Genomic DNA, 24,731 nt, shown 5'->3' on the forward strand with positions numbered 1-24,731 from the left:
CTTTCAGAATTTTCCACAGTTTGCAGGATCCACACAGTCAAAGGCTTTGGCATAGTCAATAAAGCAGAAGTAGATGTTTTCCTGGAACTCTCTTGCTTTTTCGATGATTCAACTGATGTTGGCAATTTGATATCTGGTTCCTCTGCCTTTTTCTAAATCCATGTTGAACATCTAGAAGTTCGTAGTTCATGTAGTATTAAAGCTTGGCATGGAGAATTTTGAGCATTACTTTACTAGAGTGTGAGATGAGTGCAATTGTGTGGTAGTTTGTCTTTTAATTTCTTTATTAATCTATATCTGAGAACCTGCTTGATTTGTCTATGCCATCTATGTGTTTCTTCTGTCAGATAGTTGAATCTTCAATCTATTCCTGTATAAATTATTAAAAAGTAATTTTTTAAAAGAAAATATATTCTAGAGATGAGGAAGATATTAACTCACCTTCTGTGCATTTTTGCTTTACTGCCCCAAGAGTTTATTCTTAGAACCATACCACCTCAACAGGATCCCTCTTTCCAGTAACATATATGCTATATGTATTAGAAAATTTCCATGGGCATATTATATTAAATTATTAAAGAATTTGGCAAAAATAAGTATGTAGCAGTTAACAATTCTGAACAAATGGTATCCATTGTTTTTAATCATTTCCATGTAGTTTCTGTCTTAGATTGTTTCACATATAAGCAACCATAGTGCACTTTCTGAAAATTTTTAGCTTCATGTTAGGATGCTTTCTGGAATAAAGGGAAAGTCCTGAAGTATATGGGATTATGCTTCCCTCTAGTGGTACCAATAAATTCTTAGCTAGAGAAATGAAAGAGGAGAGAAGTTGAAATAAGACAGAGTCAGAAAATTTGAATAGGCATAGGAAGTCCTAACAAAAGCCTGACTCTTCATCACAGCTTTATTACATATTTTGATAACTTGTGCCTTTTATATAACTTTTATCATGTTGAAATATGTGAAATAGCTTGTCATCTTAGAAAATTGCTCAGCTACTTGTGTATCCAGCAAAAATATGAATGTCAATCTCAGATCTGGAGATAGGCCACAGCGCTGGTGCGGTAGGGCTACATGCCTGCTGCGGCAGGGTTGTTCATGGACACATCTATAACCAGAGGGTGAAGTTGCTGAAAAATGTTTCTACTCATCACCCTCTACATTCTGGGGAAGAACAGCCTTGGGAGGAGATGGAATTATTTTTCTTTTTGTGATATCATGAATATGCCTTTAAGGATTTATTTCTGTGTTTTGTCTATTAGCCCTTATTTTCTCATCATTCTGTTGACTCTAATCAGAAAGAGAAATTTTACTAACATGTTTTATTTTATCATTACTTTTACATAAATGTACTGTTTTTGTGCATTAGATGTCATAATTTTCTATGAAACCTCCTAAAATTAATATCACCAAGCAAACATACAAGGGTAAAAACTATTTTTAAGATCTTTTTAAACTGAAATCTAATTACATTAAAATTCCCAAATATATCTGTTCAATCACCCATTGTTATTTACTAAGCATATTGACACAATAAGGCGGTGAAGATTGGTCTTGTCAGTAGTAACAAGTTTCTGCCAGTAGTGAGTGCATTTCATGGTATTGGTCCCACGTAGACACAAGTACAATGAAGGCCGATTAAACTCTTGCTGACACACAAGTGGTTGGATACATACCTTGCCTTCTTAGATAAACCACAAAGGACTGGACTCACCAGTCTCTTCTTGGTTTTATAATTTAGCGTAAGTAATCCACAGAAGAATTCTACTGGATTTGACAACTGTGTTTGTGTTTTTTCTCTACTTCTGTTAAATAGCAATCCTATCTGGGAACATGACCTTGTAAAGCCAAAATTGTTAAATGTCTCCTTGCTTCAACTAAAAGTGAAATATTGCTCAACTATTTTCTGATTCACTAGTGTTACTTTAAAAAAAAATAATATTTTCTTTGTTTTTAGGTATCTGGATGGGAACCAGTTTACCCTGGTTCCTAAGGAACTCTCTAACTACAAACATTTAACACTTATGTGAGTAATGTATGGTATTTTTCTGTTTTTGACATCTTATTTGCTTTCATGTAAATGTGGATAGTAGGGGCAGAAGATTTAGTGAACCTTTCAGATTCTATAAATTGTTTTCAGTTAGATGCTTTTTGTCTTGCTCATTGTGGTTCTGGATCACTAGCTACATCTTCATTGATTATCAGTCGGGCAATGGTGCATCTTAGAAGAAGGTCTTCTTCTGTGTAAAGTACAAATATGATTAAGTCTAAGTATCAGAGAATTATAGACTTGCAGAAAGTTGAATACTTCTATTGAAGATGAATGTGAGCTATTTAACGACAATCCAAGGAAAGAAAAATGGAAAACAATGTTTATATTCTCAACTTTAAACAAAACGGAGCAGACTGATACTATATTATAAATCTAGTTTAAAAACTTGATTTTTAAAGGCTTTTTTTTAATTTTAAAAGGGTTGATTCTCATATAATACATTATGAATTAAGGTATGGGTTTCCAGTATTTAAATTTATTTTCTAAAATCCATGTTTACTTACATAGTACTGAAGTACAGTTGACAAAGATGCTGACATTCTGAGTATAAACATCAAACATTGAATTGTTTTTAGTTTGGTTTGATGTCATCCTAAAGTATCATCTCTCTTTCATTAATGTATGTAAACAATTTCTTACAGTTTTTAATTGTAAATACAAGAGTATACTTAAACATACAAGCATTTTTTTTTCAATCTAGTTATGTGCACAATATTTCTTAAAATATATAATCTTCTGTATATAATGTCACACTTAGAGTAGCATTGTTAGTAATTGATAAAACTTGTAGCAAAACAAAAAAAAATCAGCAACAATGTTGGATATAAAGGGAAATATTTTATTTTTAAATCTGTTTGATTTTAGAGTAATTATAACTGTCTTAGATTTCTAGTATTCCTAGAAAAGAAGGATTTATTCCTAATTAGTGAATACTAGAAACCTAGGTAGCTACCTACATAATTATGTTTCTCACTGTAAACTTTACCCTGAGCACATGAAAGCTAGTTAAAATGTTGTTGATCCTTTTCAGTTTTCCTTAAAAGTATGCGAAAATCAAACACTTTGTTTGAAGTATATAGGACTGTTAACTCACAAATGGTTAAATTAAGAAAAAAGAATACCCTACAAGATGTCTTGTTCTCCCTCTAGTTATTTATTTAATAGCAGCAAGAACTGATTACACACATTTGTTCTGTTAAATAAACCATTAAATTGCTGCAATTTCCAAAGGGTCAGTTCAGCAGAATTGGGTCATTTGTGAGACAGCATGTGATTATTTAAAACCAGTTTGGAAATGAAAAATGAGAATTTATAGATCCAGAAATGGTTTTACCAATGACTCACTATACAACTCTAGGCAGGTAACTGGGCTTCCCTGATAGCTCAGTTGGTAAAGAACCCGCCCACAATGCAGGAGACCTGGGTTCGATCTCTGGATTGGGAAGATCTCCTGGAGAAGGGAAAGGCTACCCACTCCAGAATTCTGGCCTGGAGAATTCCATGGATTAAAGTCCATGGGGTCGCAAAGAATCAGACACGACTGAGCAACTTTGACTTTCAGGCCAGTAACTACTGCTAGTGTAAATGTATTTATTTTTTAAATTTAGCCATAGTACTTCAGCAACTAAGATGGATTATAAAGCTTCTGTAACATTCCCACCATTTCACAGTTTCATTGGTCCATTTACTGATACTTTGACATTTTAATGTGGATAATCTTAAGCATCTTTTCTAAGTCTTGTACTTATTCATAAATTTTCTTCTGAAAAATATACTAAACATAAATACACACACATACATAAATGAACATAAATTACAATCCAAATCTTCCATTTATTCATCAATCTTCCTTTAGCCATATATTTGGCATTTTGTTTTAGATAAAAATCACTGAATATTCTCTAACGTGTATCACACTGTTTTATGTATGTGAGTGTATGTATGTATATATTCACCCATTTTTTCTAAAGCAGAATGGAAAACATCATTATATATGTTATATATTACACTGCATTATATATTATTATGCTTATAATATGTCATTATTAATATTATGTATATCATGTATACATTATATGGGCTTCTCAGATGGTGCTAGTGGTAAAGAACCTATCTGCCAATGCAGGAGATAGAAATGATGCGATTCAATCCCTGGGTCAGGAAGATCCCCTGGAGGAGGGCATGGCAACCCACTCCAGTATTCTTGCCTGGAGAATTCCATGGACAGAGGAGCCTGGTGGGCTGCAGTCCATGGGGTCACAAAGAGTCAGACACAACTGAGGCAACTTGGCACAAGCAGTATACATTATATAAAATAAAAATAAGATCAGGTTCACTGCATATTATTTACAACCTGTGATACAAATTACGCTTGGAAATACCCATTTGGCATGGGTAGAAAATTCACATGTCTCTCATTTACTCATCATTTATTAAACAGACATTTACTAGGAACCAACCATGTGCCAGTGACTTTGCCAAAGGCAGTTTTTAATTATGGTGTTGTTTTTGATGATGGCTTTGTCAGTGTAATTAGATGAGGGATTCTTTCAGTTATCCTATTTGACTATTTGTATGTGACAGTGAAGATAAAGTATAACCAATGGAACTTTTGAGAACAAAGGTTTATTTCTCAGCTGTCAAATGTGTCTGTTGTGAATGGCTTCCACGTGATTGCCCTGGGACCCAGTAATGGGAGGGCTTCTCTGTGGAATGTCAGGAGCCTTGCAGAGGAAGGAGCAGAGGGTTAAGGGAAAAGTGAGCTTACTCTGAAGCTTTTGTTCTGAAGTTCAACCAGCTCTGGTGGCCACACTTCACTGGCCAGAGCAAGGCATATGGTCGTTTCTAATTTCAGCAGGCTTGGGCATGAATAATGATGAATAATTATGTACCTCAGAGGATTACCCAATGTTCTGTTATTTCCAGACAAAAGCTAAGTCCTAACCAATGCTGCTACAACTGTGAACAGGAAGAACCTTCTCTTTCTAAGAATCACTAATATGTCAATGTCTATGTAACAGTAGACCTGTTTTTTTTCTTTTTCTTTTTTAGAGACTTAAGTAACAACAGAATAAGCACCCTCTCTAATCAGAGCTTCAGCAACATGACCCAGCTCCTCACTTTGTGAGTATGAAAGTGTGATGCTAAGTTAATTCCTTAATTCACTGGACATTCCTGATGTACAAAACAGTGTCTGCCCTCAAGGAATGTTAATACTGTTGGGAGAAACAGACAAATAAAACCTCGATAAACGAATATAGATCCTATAAAAAGTGTCAGGTTCTATGAGAGAAACAAAGAATAACTTACATTTGTGGCAGGGTTGGGAGAAATCCTTAAGATAGACTTCTGGAGGAAGTCACCTTACGGAGAACACGGTTGAGACAATAATGAACGACAGCCGTAGGAAGCCTTCTAGGCTGTATTTTAGAATTAACTGTGTTGTAGTAGTGAACAGCACAAAGATTAACAAAATACGATGCCTCGGTGCCCTCAGTTTTGTTTTTTTTAAATTTTATTTTATTTTTAAACTTTACATAATTGTATTAGTTTTGCCAAACATCAAAATGAATCCATCACAGGTATACATGTGCTCCCCCTCCTGAACCCTCCTCCCTCTTCCCTCCCCATACCATCCCTCCAGGTCGTCCCAGTGCACCAGCCCCAAGCATCCAGTATCATGCATTGAACCTGGACTGGCATCTCATTTCATACATGATATTTTACATGTTTCAATGCCATTCTCCCAAATCTTCCCACCCTCTCCCTCTCCCACAGAGTCCATAAGACTGTTCCATACATCAGCGTCACTTTTGCTGTCTCGTACACAGGGTTATTGTTATCATCTTTCTAAATTCCCTCAGTTTTTTTAAGATGCTCAAATAACCCTTTTCAGTTGCTTTGTTTTAAAAATGATATTTGGCCATTTGGGGATATCTGAGTAAAACAAATCGGCTTGTGTGTGCTTTCAGAATTCTTAGTTACAACCGTTTGAGATGTATTCCTCCTCGAACCTTCGATGGACTGAAGTCTCTTCGGTTACTGTAAGCATCTTATGTTTAACAAAATACTTTATTTCTTGAGAATCTGGGTTTTATGTTGCTTTTTAGTAATTTAACTGCTTTATTTTGGGGATTTTTTGATTATATGCGTTAGAATTTACTACAGATTTGGAAATGGAAAATTATATCTTACTGTATCATTTCTCAACAGATTTTACTTGGACAACATAATTTTTTCTTTTGTAATATGTTGTTGCTTTGGTCATTTATTTGATAATATATGAGTTTAAGATACAATTTTATATGGATCTAATTTTGAAAAAAAATAGAAATTTTTAATTTCTTTAAAAGTTACATAATACAACACAAAATATTTTTATTATACAAAATTTATCTTACAGTACATGAAGTAAAATATGGTCTTGTATCCCAATTCTCTCCCCAGAATTGACAGTTAAACAGTTTAATGTTATCTTCTGGTTATTTTTTATGTTTTTTTAATATGTTGATATATTTATGCCCACAGCAATATAATTTAAAAATGATAAACAGATTTTAAGTCTGTCATTGACTTTATTTAGCAATATGCTTTAGATTTTAGATTTGCCATTCCATCAAACATAATACTCCTCAGCTCTTTAACTGCTACAGACTCATAGAATGGATGAACCATAGCTTGTTTAAGTATCCTCATCTTTACTGTCATTGGGTTGATTCCAAATTTTCATTATTTTATACAGTGCTGGAATGAACATCCTACACATCCATCTTACTGTCAAGCATATTAGAAGAATACCAAAAGTAGTCATCTTGTTGTCCACCAAACAATTTTAAATGTATTATTTTAATATACTATCCATTTCAAAGCACTCTTGAAAATATTAAATATTATAAATCCCTTCATTTTTGTCATATGACAGATGGAACATTATTTTCCATTCTTCTTTTAATTTGCAATTCCAGTTACTAGAGCATTTGAGTATATTTTGTTTATTGAGTGTTTGCATTTCTTATTCTATTAGCTTGATCATATTAATTCTCATTTCCTATGGTTACTTTGTCTTTTCCTTATTAACATACCTGCCTTTATGCACTTGACTCTAAGTTTACAGGTCTTTTTTACAAAGGAATTAACATATTTATAGCTTATGTATGTTGCAGATACTTCCCATTCTGTTTTCTATATGTAATCTTTTTTTAATTGAAATATAGTTGATGTGTTGTATTGGTTTCTTATTGCTGCAAGGTGATTTGGTACACACACACACAAACATATATATACATGTATGTATATATTATTTGTCAGATTCTTTTCCATTATAGTTTATTACAAGATTGAAAATAGTTCCCTGTGCTATGCAGTGGGACTTGTTGTTTTATATTATGGTTATATTTTACATCATCAAAAATATATCACTCTTTTTCATTATGATTTCTGAGTTTTATAACATAGAACTTTAAAAAGCCTTACATATCCCATTTTTATAAAAAGGAATTCATCTATATTTTACTTTAGTACATTTTCAGTTTTATTTTTGCATTTAACTCTTCTATATAAAATTTATTATGCATATGATATGAAGTAGGAGCTAACTTTTTGCTTCCCCAAATAGATATCCAGTTATGTGAAGACTATCTGTTTAATATACCATTTTCTACACTGATTTTAAATAACTGTTACTGAAAACTCATATATTGGGGATTTTTCTGAACTCCCTGAAATAATAGGAAATTTAATTTTTCTTTTCCTTGTTTTTAGTTCTTTACATGGAAACGACATTTCTGTTGTGCCTGAAGGTGCTTTCAATGATCTTGCTGCATTATCACACCTGTGAGTATCTGTTTCATGAATATTGGTTTAGGGTCAAACTCTCCCTGGCAAGTGAGTTTGGAACAAATGGTCCCCTGCCATTTTTTTATTGTCATATCATAAAATGTGATTGGTTCCATCTTTAAAGAAGATCTAAAGATTTTAAATCTAAATTCAGTGCTCTTTACAAGATAGCCTTAATTTATCCTTCTGCTCCTAACTCCTTGTTAGTTGAGTTCTCTTTGCTTATAAAAATATCTCCTATTACAAATGTGGCTCCCCAGCTTCCTGAATGAGTAAATGAATGAATGAAAGTCTCTCAGTTGTTTCCGACTCTTTGCGACCCCATGGAGAGGGCCTGCCAGGGTCCTCTGTCCATGGAATTCTCCAGGCAAGAATATTGGAGTGGGTAGCCGTTCCCTTCTCCAGGGCATTTTCCCAGCACTGGGATCCAACCCAGGCCTCCCATATTGCAGGCAGATTCTTTACCATCTGAGCCACCAGGGAACTCCCCCAGCATCCTAGTCTATTCGTTTTCTCTTAATATTCTCTGATTCTGAATATTATATCGCCTTCAATTCAGTCTGCCCAAACCTTGTTTATCCAAGTCACATCCCAATTGTCACCTTCTCCAAGAAGCCCACCCTGATTTGCTCAAACTGGATTCATTTATTGAGCAAATATTACTCAGCATTGACTATCATTGTTGTTTAATTGCTCAGTTGTGTCTGACTCTTTTGCAACCCTTTGGATTGAGATTTCCCAGGCAAGACTACTGAAATGGGTTGCCATTTCATTTCTCCAGGGGGTCCTCTGTACCCAGGGAATGAACCTCATCTCTCCTGCCTGCGTCTCCTGCACTGCAGGTGGATTCTTTACCACTGAGCCACTGGGGAAGCCTAGCATTGACTATGGTACCATGTACAAATAAATGAGAGAATGTTTAGATATTACTATGTGATAGAAGGAAACGGCCAAATCCTCACACTGGGTGAAATGTTTTTCCTTTGCATTCTTTCTTATGACAGGTTGTTTATACCTCCATATTCCTTGGGAGTACAATAAAGCAGTTTATTAATGAGATCCATAAAAATCTCACTTGAATCAAATTCCTCTATTTCATTACTGTTAGTTGTACTGTTAAGACTGTAGCAAACCTGTAAGGAAGTTCAGAGACCAGCCCTGGAACCCAGAGCTTTGTCAGGCTCAGTTTGGTGTCACCTGGTGACAGTTTAAACATCATTGTCAGTTGGTTCCTGGTTCTCCAGAAAAAGTTGCTATATTTTTTCTTCTGTTTGTCCTCCTCTCCAAAACCTACCAAACTCCAAGAAGATAAGAAGTTCAGATAATTGAGAGAAGGGAATGGGCAGAGAATAGGAGCCAGTAGTCAACCGTGCTACACCTGCATTTCCCTTACAGAGGCTCTGTTATCAATGGAGGTTTTTGTCCATCTGACTGGTGCTCACTTTCAATATCCCTTACATTAAACTACCAGGTCCCTGGAGGCAAGACTTCCATTTTTTTCACGTGTCAGCCTAGCACCTACCTCAAAGTGGACGTCAGGGCCACTCCTCTACAAATTCCACGGAAGCCACTTGCCTGAGAGTCCATGTGAATGAGATCCCTGGCTCAGGGGTGCAGGACTATGGTGCTGTGGCTGAGTGCTGACTAAAGAAATGGCCATTCTGCTAGTATTAGGGTGCTGAACTAGAAAAGTCTGCCTGGGAAGGTGCTGCTTGAGCTATGTGACATTTCTCTCCAGCAGTGAGAGCGATTTGTCATGTGTCTTATTTTGTCATGTATTTCATTTTATACAATTGTCTTTTACTCCCTGGGTCATAGAGAGCTCTGCTCCATTCACTTTTCTTACTGTGTCTGTTGGCACAGTAAGGAGTTAGGAAATGTCAGTAGAGATGAGATCCAATAGCTCAAGAACATCATTTTCCTCATTTTTAATTTAGAAGAAAGGTTTGAATCTGAAATACATGTAAGCATAACATTTACTTCATTCCAATTCTTGGCCAAAGTTGGGCATTAAAACAGCTACAATATAAAGTATTGTGGTTTTGTAAGCATAATTGAAAGTCTCATCATATAAGAATAATTTTGCATAAACCATATACCTAGAAATATTACTAACTTGAAGTTAATTATAAATCAGAATCAATCAGTTTTTAAATGCTTCTTCATGCATATACTGTTTGTACCCAGGCTTGGGAAGCTTGTGAACCCATTGGTTAATGTCTCTGGCCTCAGTTTTTCAGTCTGTAAACTGGTTATTAACAGTATTGATCTCATACCTCTTCTATTTAGAATAAAATGAGATAAGTAATAGAAATGGCTTAGCACAGTTCTAGTATATCATAATGATGCAATAAATGCTATTATCTTGATTATTTTTCCTATCACTATAGCTGCTTATATAAATAGGCACCAGTTTTTCATTTTCTAATATGAAAAACTTTAAAGAGACAGAGGGAGTTCAAAATCAGCTTTGGGGAGCTAGCTTTATGCACCTTTATTATTTTACATCCATCCTTATTGTCTTGTCTTGTACTGGTCTTTGACTCTAAACCATCCTTTCCAACCTTCTCCATCTGCTTAAATCCAAATATCTAAAAGATCAGACTTCCTAAACCACCAGGCTCCCAGAAAAGTTACCCTTTGTTGAGTTATAAATTCTTCTACTATACCACTTACAGTGAAAATTATTTGTAGGTATGAGTTTATGTTACTCTCCTTTGCAGAAGGAGTTTTGGAGGTTAAAAATAATGTATTACTCATAGCGGAGTCCTCAGAACCTGGCATAGTGATTGGATTCTAAGTAAATCATTGGTGAATGAAGAAAGTGTTATCTACACTTAGGGCACGCTTGTACCCAGTATAAAGCTGTCTGCAAATACAGGAGACCTTATAAAGCCGGCTGTTAACACGGGTGACAACTCACTAAATCACACTGCACATAAGTGAGAAAAATGGGGAATCCCTAATCCCTAATGCCTCCAATTTTCATTTTTATCAGCAAATCTATAGGGACTTGTAGTAAGCATCACCGAGTTACATTCCCTTAGGAAATAACAATACTTCCATATTTGTGTGTGTGTGCGTGTACCTTTGTGTGCTTTTGTGGTGATGTTTTCCAGAGCAATTGGAGCCAACCCTCTTTACTGTGATTGTAACATGCAGTGGTTATCCGACTGGGTAAAGTCGGAATACAAAGAGCCGGGAATTGCTCGCTGTGCTGGTCCTGGAGAAATGGCAGATAAACTACTTCTCACAACTCCCTCCAAAAAATTTACATGTCAAGGTATGGTTTTTAACCATTGTCCTTCTTCTGTAAATAAAACTTGATCGTATTAATTGTAAAAAAGAAACAGAAAACCATGGGCTGCTAGGTTTCAGAGGGACAGCTGAAAAACTCCAATAAATAATTACTGTTTCCTCCTGTGCTTGGAGAAGACAGAGCAGTTACTTGAGGAGCCCTAGTAAAGAACTAGGCTTTTCAAATAAATTGCAGAAACAATGCATTGGAAATGACTACGTTTTCTTTAAAATATAAGGAGAAATGAAGAGTACACAATTTCTGGAAATTCCTCTCATGGCCTCTAACAAGTAAAATATTTTGCTTTTGCTTTGTCTAAACGTGTGCCCTGCTCCTAGGGCTTCCAGGGCCCTGTGGCTTCCAGATGCCAGGTAAGGAGGCACGAGCCCTTCCCCATGTTCAGGCCAGACCTTCTGCCTCACCTCTTGTGCTGCACTTTTCCTATGTTGATGGTGCTGTTCTCACTTGTTTGGATCCTTTTATTTTTCCTTTGTTTTATGTACTTGTGAGTTCTATACAGTGTCTTAGTAACATATTTTCTTCTCTTATTACAAAACTAATCTATGTCCAATATAGAAAAACTAAAGAAAAGGAAAATGTGAACAATAAGAGACTGAAGAACTAAATGTAACAATTAAGGACAATGCCAAAAGATAACCAGTGTTAAAGTTGTTTTGTGTATCTTTCCACTTTTTCTAATCAAGTAAATCTCAATATCACAGCTAATTTTGAAAGAAATAAAAAGAAGATCCTCAATATTTTGCATTGTTCTTTTTTCTTGAACTTTATTTTTCTCCTTGAATTTATATTTCAAATACCTCAGAATTGTATCATTCTTTGCTACAAAAAATATGTATATATTTTGCATTTTTAAAATTTGCTACCAGTAAAGATCTATGAGTTTCTAATTTTTTCTTAGAAGTAAGTGTTGCCAGTAATACTTATTGAGCATTGGTTGGGGCAGCATAGTTATTTATCAATATGTTAACACTTATATTCAAACTGTAAATTTTCTTGGAAATGCCTCTCTGGGATTATGTGCATTGACTGTAAGAGCCTTTGCAAATAACCAGTGTTTTAAATTATAATTTTATAATCTCTGACATTCCCTTGGAGCAGTGTGCCACATGGTAAATTTCTGGTGGACTGAGAAGTATACCATTTTTTTGTAAGGTCAGAGTGGAGATAGGGAATGAGAAACTGCCATAAAGCTTGCTTGTAGGCATATTATTGGGCAGAGTAATTCTAGAAGGGCTATATGGGCAAGTTGAGCAACTGCAGACTATTTTTACACTTCTCTGTACCCAGGGATGCTCATACTCCACTTTGAAAAATGCTGGTGTTTATCTATAATTCTAAGTTTAGGATTCCATAGAGATATTTCTTGAAAAAATAATTTCACGATAATGTAAATTTGAGAAAAGCTACATACTTACATTCATTCTTAGAGCATCATAGTCCGTATTAATCTATTAAATGTTCCCAGAAATCTGATGAATACAAATGAACGTGAAAGTGAAAGTGAAGTCACTCAGTCGTGTCCGACTCTTTGCGACCCCATGGACGGTAGCCTACCAGGCTCTGCCATCCATGGGATTTTCCAGGCAAGAATACTGGAGTGGGCTGCCATTTCTTTCTCCAGGGGATCTTCCCAAACCAGGGATCAAACCCGGGTCTCCTGCATTGCAAACAGACGATTTGCCGTCTGAGCCACAAATGAACATACATGCATAAAATAAATGTCTCTTTATACCTAACTGGTTTGACTTTTTTTCCATTAATAGTATTGTTTGTTCTTAGTATAGCATGAATGGAAGTAAGCTATACTAAGGGAACATTGGTCTGAATCAGTAGAGCCTGATAGAACTTTCTTCAGTGATAGAAATGTTCTGTACCTGTGCTATCCAAATATAGTAGGCACTAGCCACATGTGGTTGTTGAAATGTAGCTAAGGCAACTGAGGAAGTGAATTTTTAATTGTATTTAAATTTAAATGTAGTTGTATGTAGCTAATGGCTACCATGTTCAGTAGTGCTGTTGCTACGGGGCTCAGAGGAAGACGTCCTTTCGGAGTAGCTATGAAAGGTTTCTTGCAGGAATGTGTAGGCCAGTTGCTTGAACAGCAGGCAAGTGTAAGGACAGGTTGGAGGAACTGCAGGAGCCCAGCTGTGATATAGGAAAATGTTGGAACTGTGGCAGTTTAGTTTACTAGTCACTGAGTTATCAAAGTAACACATCACACACATTTCAGGGTATACCTTAAACTGCATAAGTATTATGTCTATGCAAGAAGCATAAACATTCAAAACTCAATAAATATAGTGTAACTGCATTTAACAAGCTTTTAGATTTACTGGGTTCTTCTATAACATAATTTTAGAAAGATAGCAAACATTGAAACTCATAATGTTCTTTGCCAACATTGTCCAGTATTTGTCAAAATATTGTGAACCAGTCTCACGTGCTTTGCTAGAAATATTTACTTTACTAATTGGATTGGTAAGGGGCACAGTATTCTAATCCATTCATTAAAATAATTAACTCTGGGAAATCTACTGAGTACTATGTTTTTGAGCTTACATGCTTTATGAGCTTGAAAGTAATAAAATAATGCTGCTTTAAATATTTTATAATTTTGGTTTTTTATATTTTATTTTAACTTTTGCCATAGTTATGCCAGTTTTAATATGTTTTATTTATTCATGAAAGTCATGGAAGTACATATTTCTGATATTAAAGTTTGTAAATATGTAATTTCAAATTTCAGCAGGAAGATGAATATTCTTTATTTGCAAACATGTTTACATAGCTATATTTAAATAGAATTTAAATGTTTTCTCTGCTAGAAAACACTATTATTATTGTGAGAAATCAATTCTTGCAATACCATTTTTATCTTACATTTGCAGAGTATTTTCTTTGTGGTATAATATTATAGTTTTAGTGCACAACAGAAATAAATGAATTGCATGAAATATATTATCAGAGTATATTTAATTAATACCCAGATTAGGACATTCTTGAGTGGGAAGCAGATGATCATGATTTGTTGTTATAACCTAGGTGTCCTGTTTTCATCTTTTAAATATCAGATGAAATTAGAGTGCTCAAGCAAAAAATGGAGATTTTGCTCTTTCCAGGTTTTCATTGAAAACACCAGCATGGAATGTAGAATACTATTAATTTCTAATAGTCCCTTTATTGTTCTTGGTTCAGGAAGCTTTAGCTATATAGACAACTAAATTGTTCATTTTTAATTTGACATTTATTAAACACTTAAATGTGCTAAGAGTGAACCATGTGATGATAAATCGCTTCAGTAGTGTCCAACTCTTTGCGACCCCATGGACTGTAGCCCACCAGGCTGCTCTGTCCATGGAATTCTCCAGGTAAGAATACTAGAGTGGGTTGCCATTTCCTCCTCCAGGGAATGTTCCCAACCCAGGGATCAAACCTGCTTCTCTTCTGTCTCCTGCAGTGCAGGCGGATTCTTTACGACCAGCGCCACCTGGGAAGCCACCAAACAGAATGAACAGTCTAATGTAAACAAGTGGTGTACTGCTTCTTTCATTCAACAAGTACTGTGTGAGTTCCTATTATACAACAGGAGTGGTCCCAAGATATTGAGAGTACAATAATAAATAGGACAGAAAATCTCTAGCCTTCATGGAGCTTATATTCTACCAATAGATACATTTTAAGGGATAATTACAAAACAATATGGAAGTTTGGTGGTAGAAACATATATACAATGTTAATAATGTATATCCAAACCAAACAGTTGTGGAAATGTAACCAATACCACAGATTTCCTCTTCTTGGGCTCCATAATCACTGTGGACAATGACTGCAGCCATGAAATCAGAAGACGATTGCTTCTTCTGATGGCAGGAAAGCTATGACAAGCCTACACAGTGTGTTGAAAAGCAGAGACATTCCTCTGCCAACAAAGGTCCATATAGTCAAGGCTGTGGTCTTCTCAGTGGTCATGTACGATTGTGACAGCTGGACCATAAAGAAGGCAGAACACCAAAGAATTGATACCTTTGAACTGTGGTACTGGAGAAGACTCCTAAAAGTCCCTTGGATAGCAAGGAGATCAAACAAGTCAATCTTAAGAGAAATCAACCCTGAATATTCACTGGAAGAACTGATGCTGAAGCTGAAGCTCCAGTGTTTTGGTCATCTGATGAGCACAAACAACTCACTGGAAAAGTCCCTGATGCTGGGAAAGCTTGAGGGTAGAAGGAGAAGAGAATGCCAGAGGATGAGATGGCTGGACGGCATCACGGGTGCAATGAACATGAACTCGGACAAACTCTGGGACATGGTGAGGGCCAGGCAAGCCTGATGTGCTGCAGTCCATAGGGTCGCAAAGAGTCAGACACAACCGGGCAACTGAACAGCAACAACCAGTACCACTCGGTCCATCAGGGGAACAGGAGACTGGTATAGTGTGTCAGGTAGAACAAGAATGGAACATAAATCAGGGGAAGCAGCTCCTATGGGCAGGTGTCTGGTAGCCAGGAACCCAGATCAAGAGGCGAGGAACTGATGCTCAACATATCTCATTACTTATCTGTGAAGATCAGCTAAGGGTCAGGAAACCTGGGACCGTTTCATATCCCAGAATGACCAACATTCCACCACCACATGGTTGCTGTCTTCTGCTAATTTTACAAGTTAAGAATCCTCTAGGTTCTGGAATTTCTAAGAAAAACTTTCACATCTCTCAGTAATAAAATTGTAATGTCGTCAGGTTTTTTTTTTCCCCAGTGAATCAATATCCTTTGTTGGAGGGTGTGTGGGAGGGGATATTCTTAACAAGCTCAAAGTCTTATTTTGTGTCTCAAAACTGTTAATTAATATTGACCTTAGTTATTTAAAGTATGAAGGGGATTAAATAATTTAACCCAACTAGAAGTAATGAAAATTTTAATAGATCAGTTTTGAAGTAGAATTTAAAACCGTATCAAATTCTCTTCAAATTTAGTATCACTACCACATAGTTATAAATTTGAAATAACCATAGCTGTAGGGGGCTATGATTTTCTCACTGGCTAAAAAAAAATATTCAGGTTTGTACATCGTTATTTGCCAAAAGCACTGTCTTTAAAAAACAAAGGCTATTTTTTATTATACTTTTTTTAAAAACTTCGAACACTGGGGAAATTTTAACAGACATTTATTTTAATAGGAGATGAGAACCAATTATTTGTATTCTGTTCTTAAATGTTGTACATCCATATTATCTCTGATACAGTAACTCCATAAAATAATTATTGCCCTTTTTCACTTGAGTGTGATTTAAGAACTTAATTTTCTGGCCTAAGTTCATATGTGATTGTAGCAAATGTCCAAGCCCAGGGATCCCAGAGGCATAATACCCATCTTTGTGTTTTTGTTTAACCATTTATATAATGCGCATTTGTAGGATTTTAACCCCCTGTCATTTAGGGACCATCTCTACCCCTTGGAAGGAAAGTTGTGACCAACCTAGATAGCTTATTCAAAAGCAGAGACATTACTTTGCCGACAAAGGTCTGTCCAGTCAAAGCTATGGTTTTTCCAGTAGTCATGTATGGATGTGAGAGTTGGACTGTAAAGAAAGCTGAGCGCCAAAGAATTGATGCTTTTGAACTGTGGTGTTGGAGAAGACTCTTGAGAGTCCCTTGGACTGCAAGGAGATCCAACCAGTCCATTCTAAAGGAGATCAGTCCTGGGTGTTCTTTGGAAGGAATGATGCTAAAGCTGAAACTCCAGTACTTTGGCCACCTCATGCGAAGAGTTGACTCATTGGAAAAGACTCTGATGCTGGGAGGGATTGGGGGCAGGAGGAGAAGGGGACAACAGAGAATGAGATGGCTGGATGGCATCACCGACTCGATGGACTTGAGTTTGAGTGAACTCTGGGAGTTGCTGATGGACAGGGAGGCCTGGCGTATTGCAATTCATGATGTCTCAAAGAGTTGGACACCACTGAGTGACTGAACTGAACTACCCCTTCCTTGAAACTATAGGGATACCAATGGGCTCCCTCTTGCCCATTTTAGTAGCTTCTTTTTAGCTTCTTTATTTGCCCTCTTTTCATCGTGCACATTGGTGGCCACTGCTGCTGCTTGTACATTCCTGTTGTCTCTTCATTCCTTTGCTGACTTCTTTTTCTTACCCACTCTTTACTATTGACACAGTGGACTTCTCTCCTCAGCTCTGATGATTAATTTCAGTCCCATAGCTTCAAGTATCTAGCCATGACTTTTCTTATGAACTTCCGATTCATATTTCCATTCACCTAGTGAACTCCTGCCTTGCAGAAACTTAAAACACATATTACAAAACATGCCTTCCCATTTTCCACATTCTCTTACAGCTGTATTCAGTAGTTGATCCATAGATGTCTCTATTACTGAACTGCTTGTTAGGTATTCCCGGTGTTAAGTATCCTCTACTTTTTTCTTGAGTTCTCTTTGAAATGCACCTGACTTTACATATGAGGCAATACTTCCACTGTTTGACTTGTATGTCCAAGGGATATAGTTCCAAGAGGTTAGAATATAAAAATAAGTGGACTTAGATAAACTAGGTGGATGTAAAAATCACATTATAAGAAGAACATTTAGTTAGGTGGAATTGTAATTTAAATAAAATAGGAAGAGAAATCATATCATTTTAAGACATTTGAACATATAAGAGGATGCTGCTATTTGGAAATGCTATAATTCACAAACATCTTTTTAATTAGCTTTCTCTCCAACTCAAGTACTGTAAATAAGAAATTATCTTTGAAGAGATGATTTTAAAAGAGAGATTTGAAAAAAGAAGCAAATAGAATGGTTGCCATAGTAATCAACTTTACCAAGCTGAAGAATATGTTCCTAATTCTGATGCCACCAAAACCAAAACCATTTGTGGTTAAGGAAATCATCAAGGGAAGCCTGTGCACATGGGGAAGCTTGCTGTGCTGATTCTTGTAGCTAGGCCGAATTTGTCAGAAAGCAACACATCTCCTTTCCCACACCCACAAGAAATTGCAGATACTGAAAATAGTTGAGCAGATTTGCTATATTAAAAGCCAAACCTGGTCCTGGAAAAAAGTGGAGAAATTAGATAGTGCTTATTAATCAGATATGGCCCTGTAGATATTTATTAAATAAATCTTGACTGTGCTAAAATCAGGGCAGAGACTACTTCAGCCTGGAATTTTTTTTTCTCTTTTATTTTTTAAATGTTTGACCATGCCAGATCTTAGTTGCAGCATGCAGGATCTTTTTTTTTTCCTTCAGCCTGGCAGTTTTATCATCTGCATACTCTACTAAAATACTTCTTAAAAACATACCCAGTTTTTTTTTTCCTTAAACAATCTCTGGCTTCTCATCTAAATAATCAAACATAATTTTTGAAAAATGTCACATTCCGCAGAATAAACTTAGAAGCTGCCAACCCCGAATCCCTCCATTCAGACCACAGCCTTTCAAGGTTGAAAGCACAGACATAGACTAAAGACAGTTTTCCTTAAGGTCTTGGGAAGTGGCCAGATGAATGTTAACAGTCCTTGCATTTGCTGACTTGAGGTTTTGCTGATGTATATTCTTAGCTGCTTCATCCTACGCCTTTGTTCCAAGATTCTTCTTTCTTCTAGCTCAGCTCAGGGATCCATTACCATTTATATATTTCCTTTCCTAGTGATGATTCTAAGTGTGATCATTTTAGCAAACACACAGTCATTTACTGTGGTGTGTGACATTAACTTACTGCTCTAACTTCCACCGTTCACTTCTTCAATGTGCTGAGTAGCTAAATTCATTTGATAAATACATTTGGAGTGTGAGAAATTAAGTTTCTGTGATGCTCAGTTTGGTATTAATTCCAGGAACTTCTCAACTATAATTTTAAAATAATGTTTTATTGGAATATAGTTGATTTACAATGTTGTGTTAGTTTCAGGTGTACAGCAAAGTGAATCAGGTACACATATACATATACACACTCTTTTTATATTCTTTCCACATAGTGATCATGTAGAGTATTGAGTATAGTTCTCAGTGCTATACACTAGGTCCTTAATAGTCATCTGTTTTATATCTAATACTGTGTATGTCTATCCCAATCTCCCAATTTATCCCTCTCCCTCCATTCCCTCTGGTAACCATAGGATTGTTTAATACATCTGTGACTATTTCTGTTTTGTGAATAAGTTTATTTGTACCATTTTTTTAGATCCCACATATTAGTGATATCATATATTTGTCTTTATCTGACTTAACTTCACTCAGTATGACTGTAATTTGATACAAAAACTATGTTAGTTATTCTCGTACCAAGAAAAAGAAGAGGGGACACTGGCAAGGCCTCCCCTAATGAGAGGTATCACCCAGCTCAAACACCACCCCGTTCCATTAGCACAGTCCTCCCCAGGACTGTCATTTATTCCCAAACAGGTTAAAAAAACAAACAAACAGGAAACTGTGTCTAAATAAATTTCAGGTGTTTGTTAATAGAAAACCTGAAGAATATAGAACACTACCTTTTGGGATTGTACTCCAAAACCACAATACGAATGTGTATTTTTTAGGTTAAGGTTTAGATATGAATAGTTTTAATGGCCATGATGTTAATTCACATTTTCTTTCGTATGAGTTTCTGTAAGGAGACCAACAGCTTACCAGTATAAAACCTCTGTAGAAAAATGTGACTAAAGAAAGTTTATACCAGCAGAAGTCATACGGCTTTTTGGGGGGAGGTACCTTGGAAGGTTACAGCAGTGATAGGAAGGGAATGGAGAGGGCTCAGATAACTTTGCTAGAAATTATGTGCTGAAACATCACTTAGAATTATGACTGTTTGTTCCAATGAGGATAAAGAACTACAGAGATTGATGGTAAAAGCAAAAGTATAGTTTATGTTACACAATATTTGTATTTTAAATATAAAAATGGCACTCCACCAGAGTGTCCTCATCAGACAGTTTCCAAAAGGCAGTCTAGTGAGCTTTCACAAATGGTGTGAAAATGATCGTCAACAGAATGCAATTTTATTGAGGGCAGTACGCTATCTACATTGTTAGCCACTTACAGAACAAATATGTGCAACCAACAGAAAGTAACTTCAATTCAACCTCCATTTAATCTAGAACTTTCATAGATTATGAGCTTTTTAATTTGTACCCCAAGAGGAGAGATTGCAAGTAGTGACCTCTTCAGTGGTTTTTTCTTTGCAGTGAAGAAAGATACAGAAATCTTAACTGTCATGTGCCAATATGCTAACAAAACTAAAGGGACATGAGCAAGAATATAATGGAGGTTTCATTTTTGGTTTATTTTAAAAGTGGCACTGTTTTATATCTCCTGCAGGAAAATAACAGTCCTGAACTACTATTAGCAGGACAGGTACATACTGTTGCATTTTTAATTACACTAGTGAATTTCTACTTATTCATTAAACTTGCCCCCATCCCCCAGCACACACATGGGCACACATGCATGCTGCTTTGGGATCCATGGTGTACCTTTCCGTGCAGCTGATGAGTAGCGGAGTTGCAAGCACTGGCCATGAAAGCATCCACATAAGCTGTTCAGCTAATGAGGAGATTGACCCTTTGACATTGGTATTGCAAATGTCAGATCCTAACCACCTAAGTGCACAACCTAGAGTCCCCCTCGACATCTGAGATTCTTACCATTGTCTCTCAATGAGGTGGCCTCCTGTTTTGTTCTTAAAGATGATATGATGGTGCTGACTTCCATAATTTTTATCATGGAAGATAAATTATTACTTTATAATAATTTTATACAAAATTATTATTGTATAATCTTATACAAAATTTACTGGTACATTAAGGCACTGAAATAGTTTTCAGTGAACTGGAAACTGAAAGCATCCTCTTCTCATATTTTTCAATCACTTTTTAGGTCCTGTGGATGTCAATATTCTAGCTAAATGTAATCCCTGCTTATCAAATCCATGTAAAAATGATGGCACCTGTAACAATGACCCAGTTGACTTTTATCGCTGCACGTGTCCATATGGTTTCAAGGTAAGTAGAAGCTGTTGTGGGAACCAAGATCTGAAAAACTAGTTCCCCCTGATGGGTATTTATTATTCAGTTGTGATTTCTTTATGTGCTGAGAACTATTTTATTTGCACGCAACTTAACTTGACCATTTCTTCTCCAGGGGCAGGATTGTGATGTTCCAATTCATGCGTGCATCAGCAACCCATGTAAACATGGAGGAACTTGCCACTTAAAAGAAGGAGAAAAAGATGGATTCTGGTAGGCCATTAGTCTATGATCTGTGTCTGAAGGATAGAAACAAGAATAAGAAAACATGATTTTTTTTAATTTTTAAATCCAAGGGCTTTATTTTAAAAAGAATACTAGAAATTCAATTCACAAGGAAGATATATACTAGTCCCTCTCATAGATATTCGAGATATTTCAGTATTAAAAACAGGGTCATGGTGGAGAGTTCTGACAAAACGTGGTTCACTGGAGAAGGGAATGGCAAACCAATTCAATATTCTTGCCTTGAGAAACCAGGAACAGTGTGAAAATGCAAAAAGATAGGACGCTGAAAGGTGAACTCCCCAGGTCAGTAGGTGCTCAATATGCTACTGGAGAAGTGTGGAGAAATAACTCCAGAAAGAATGAAGAGACACAGGCAAAGCAAAAACAATGCCCAGTGGTGGATGTGACTGGTGATGGAAGTAAAGTCTGATGCTGGAAAAAGTAATATTGCATAGGAACCTGGAATGTTAGGTCCATGAATCAAAGTAAATTGGAAGTGGTCAAACAGGAGATGGCAAGAGTGAACATTGACATTTTAGGAATCAGTGAAATAAAATGACTGGAATGGGTGAATTTAACTCAGATGACAATTATATCTACTACTGTGGGCAAGAATCCCTTAGAAGAAATGGAGTAGCCCTCATAGTCAGCAAAAGAGCCCAAAATGCAGTTCCTGGATGTAATCTCAAAAACATCAGAATGATCTCTGTTCATTTCCAAGGCAAACCATTCAATATCACAGTAATCCAAGTCTGTGCCCCAACCAGTAATGCTGAAGAAGCTGAAGTTGAATGGTTGTATGAAGACCTACAAGACCTTCTTGAACAAACACCCAAAAAAAGATGTTATGTTCATTATAGGGGACTGGAATGCAAAAGTAGGAAGTAAAGAGATACCTGGAGTAACAGGCAAATTTGGCCTTGGAGTACAAAATGAAGCAGGGCAACAGCTAACAGATTTTGCCAAGAGAATGCACTGGTCATAGCAAACACCCTCTTCCAACAATGCAAGAGAAGACTCTACACATGGACATCACCAGATGGTCAACTCAGGTCAGATTGATTATATTCTTTGCAGCCAAAGATAGAGAAGCTCTATACAGGCAGCAAAAACAAGACCGGGAGCTGACTGTGGCTCAGATCATGAACTCCTTATTGCCAAATTCAGACTTAAAGAAAGTAGGGGAAACCACTGGACATTTCAGGTATGACCTAAATCATATCCCTTACGACTATACAGTGGAAGTGACAAATAGATTCAAGGGATTATATCGGATAGACAGAGTGCGTGAAAAACTATGGATGGAAGTTTGTGGCATTGTATAGGAGGCAGTGATCAAGATCATCCCCAAGAAAAAGAAATGCAAAAAGACGAAATGGTTGTCTGAGGAAGCTTTACAAATAGCTGAGAAAAGAAGAGAAGTGAAAGACAAAGGAGAAAAGGAAAGATATACCCATTGCAGTGCAGAGTTCCAAAGAATAGCAAGGAAAGATAAGAAAGCCTTCCTCAGTGATCAATGCAAAGAAATAGAGGAAAACAATAGAATGGGAAAGACTAGAGATCTCTTCAAGAAGATTAGAGATACCAAGGGAATATTTCATGCAAAGATGGGCACAATAGAGGACAGAAATGGTATGGACCTAAAAGAAGCCGAAGATATTAAGAAGAGGTGGCACGAATACACAGAAGAACTGTACAAAAAAGATCTTATTGACCCAGATAACCATGATGGTGTGATCATACACCTAGAGCCAGACATTCTGGAGTGTGAAGTCAGATGGGCCTTAGGAAGCATCATGACGAACAAAGCTAGTGGAGATGATGGAATTCCAGTTGAGCAATTTCAAATCCTAAAAGATGATGCCGTGAAAGTTTTACACTCAATATGCCAGCAAATTTGGAAAATTTCCAGTGGCCACAGGACTGGAAAAGGCCAGTTTTCATTCCAGTCCCAAAGAAGCAATGTCAAAGAATATTCAAACTACCACACAGTTGCAATTCATCTCACACGCTAGCAAAGTAATGTTCAAAATTCTCCAAGCCAGTCTTCAACAAAACATGAACTGTGAACTCCCAGATGTTCAAGCTGGATTTAGAAAAGGCAGAGGAACCAGAGATCAAATTGCCAACATCCGTTGGATCATCGAAAAATCAAGAGAGTTCCAGAAAAACATCTATTTCTGCTTTATTGACTATGCCAAACCTTTTGACTGTGTGGATTACAACATTCTGTGGAAAATTCTTCAAGAGATGGGAATAGCAGACTTCCTTACCTGCCTCCTGAGAAATCTGTATTCAGGTCAAGAAGCAACAGTTAGAACCGAGCATAGAACAACAGACTGGTTCCAAATCAGGAAAGGAGTACATCAAGGCTGTATATTGTCACCCTGCTTATTTAACTGTATGCAAAGTACATCATTCAAAGTGCCAGGCTGGATTCAGCACAAGTTGGAATCAAAATTGCCAGTAGAAATATCAATAACTTCAGACACACAAATGACAGAAAGTGAAGAAGAACTAAAGAGCCTCTTGATGAAAGTGAAAGAGGTGAGTGAAAAAGTTGGCTTAAAACTCAACATTCAGAAAACTAAGATCATGGCATCCAGTCCCATCACTGCATGGCAAATAGATGGGGAAATGATGGAAACAGTGAGAGACTTTATATTTTGGGGCTCCAAAATCACTGCAGATGGTGACTCCAGCCATGAAATTAAAGGACGCCTACTCCTTGGAAGAAAAGCTATGAGCAACCTAGACAGCATGTTAAAAAGCAGAGACATTACTTTGCCAACAAAGATCTGTCTAGTCAAAGCTTATGGTTTTTCCAGTAGTCATGTATAGATGTGAGAGTTGGACTATAAAGAAAGCTGAGCTCCAAGGAATTGTTTATTTTGAACTATAGTGTTGGAGAAGACTCTTGAGAGTCCCTTGGACTGCAAGAACATCCAACCAGTCCATCCTAAAGGATATCAGTCCTGAATATTCATTGGAAGGACTGATGCTGAAGCTGAAACCCCAGTACTTTGACCACCTGATGCAAAGAATGGACTCATTTGAAAAGACCCTGATGCTGGGCAAGATTAATGGGAGGAGGAGAAGGGGACGACAGAGGATGAGATGTTTGGATGGTATCACCGACTCGGTGGACATGAGTTTGAGAAAACTCCGGGAGTTGGTGATGGACAGGGAAGCCTGACATGCTGCAGTCCATGGGGTTGGAAATAGCCGGACACGACTGAGTGACTGAACTGAACTGA

General features: G+C 36.6%; 1 protein-coding gene across 3 annotated transcripts in view; it reads left to right on the forward strand.

The window, feature by feature from the left end:
• SLIT2 (slit homolog 2 (Drosophila)) overlaps positions 1-24,731 on the forward strand; it is a 404,995-nt gene that overhangs the window by 324,304 nt on the left and 55,960 nt on the right. For all 3 annotated transcript variants that reach the window (XM_010860216.1, XM_010860217.1, XM_010860218.1), the window contains 7 exons: positions 1,961-2,029; positions 5,108-5,179; positions 6,028-6,099; positions 7,817-7,888; positions 11,011-11,174; positions 21,098-21,222; positions 21,362-21,459. In XM_010860216.1, the coding sequence (XP_010858518.1) occupies positions 1,961-2,029; positions 5,108-5,179; positions 6,028-6,099; positions 7,817-7,888; positions 11,011-11,174; positions 21,098-21,222; positions 21,362-21,459 (672 nt within the window). The remainder of the gene's footprint in view (positions 1-1,960; positions 2,030-5,107; positions 5,180-6,027; positions 6,100-7,816; positions 7,889-11,010; positions 11,175-21,097; positions 21,223-21,361; positions 21,460-24,731) is intronic.

Source organism: Bison bison, unplaced genomic scaffold, assembly GCF_000754665.1.
Source record: "Bison bison bison isolate TAMUID 2011002044 unplaced genomic scaffold, Bison_UMD1.0 scf7180017864464, whole genome shotgun sequence".
Classification (NCBI taxonomy): domain Eukaryota; kingdom Metazoa; phylum Chordata; class Mammalia; order Artiodactyla; family Bovidae; genus Bison; species Bison bison.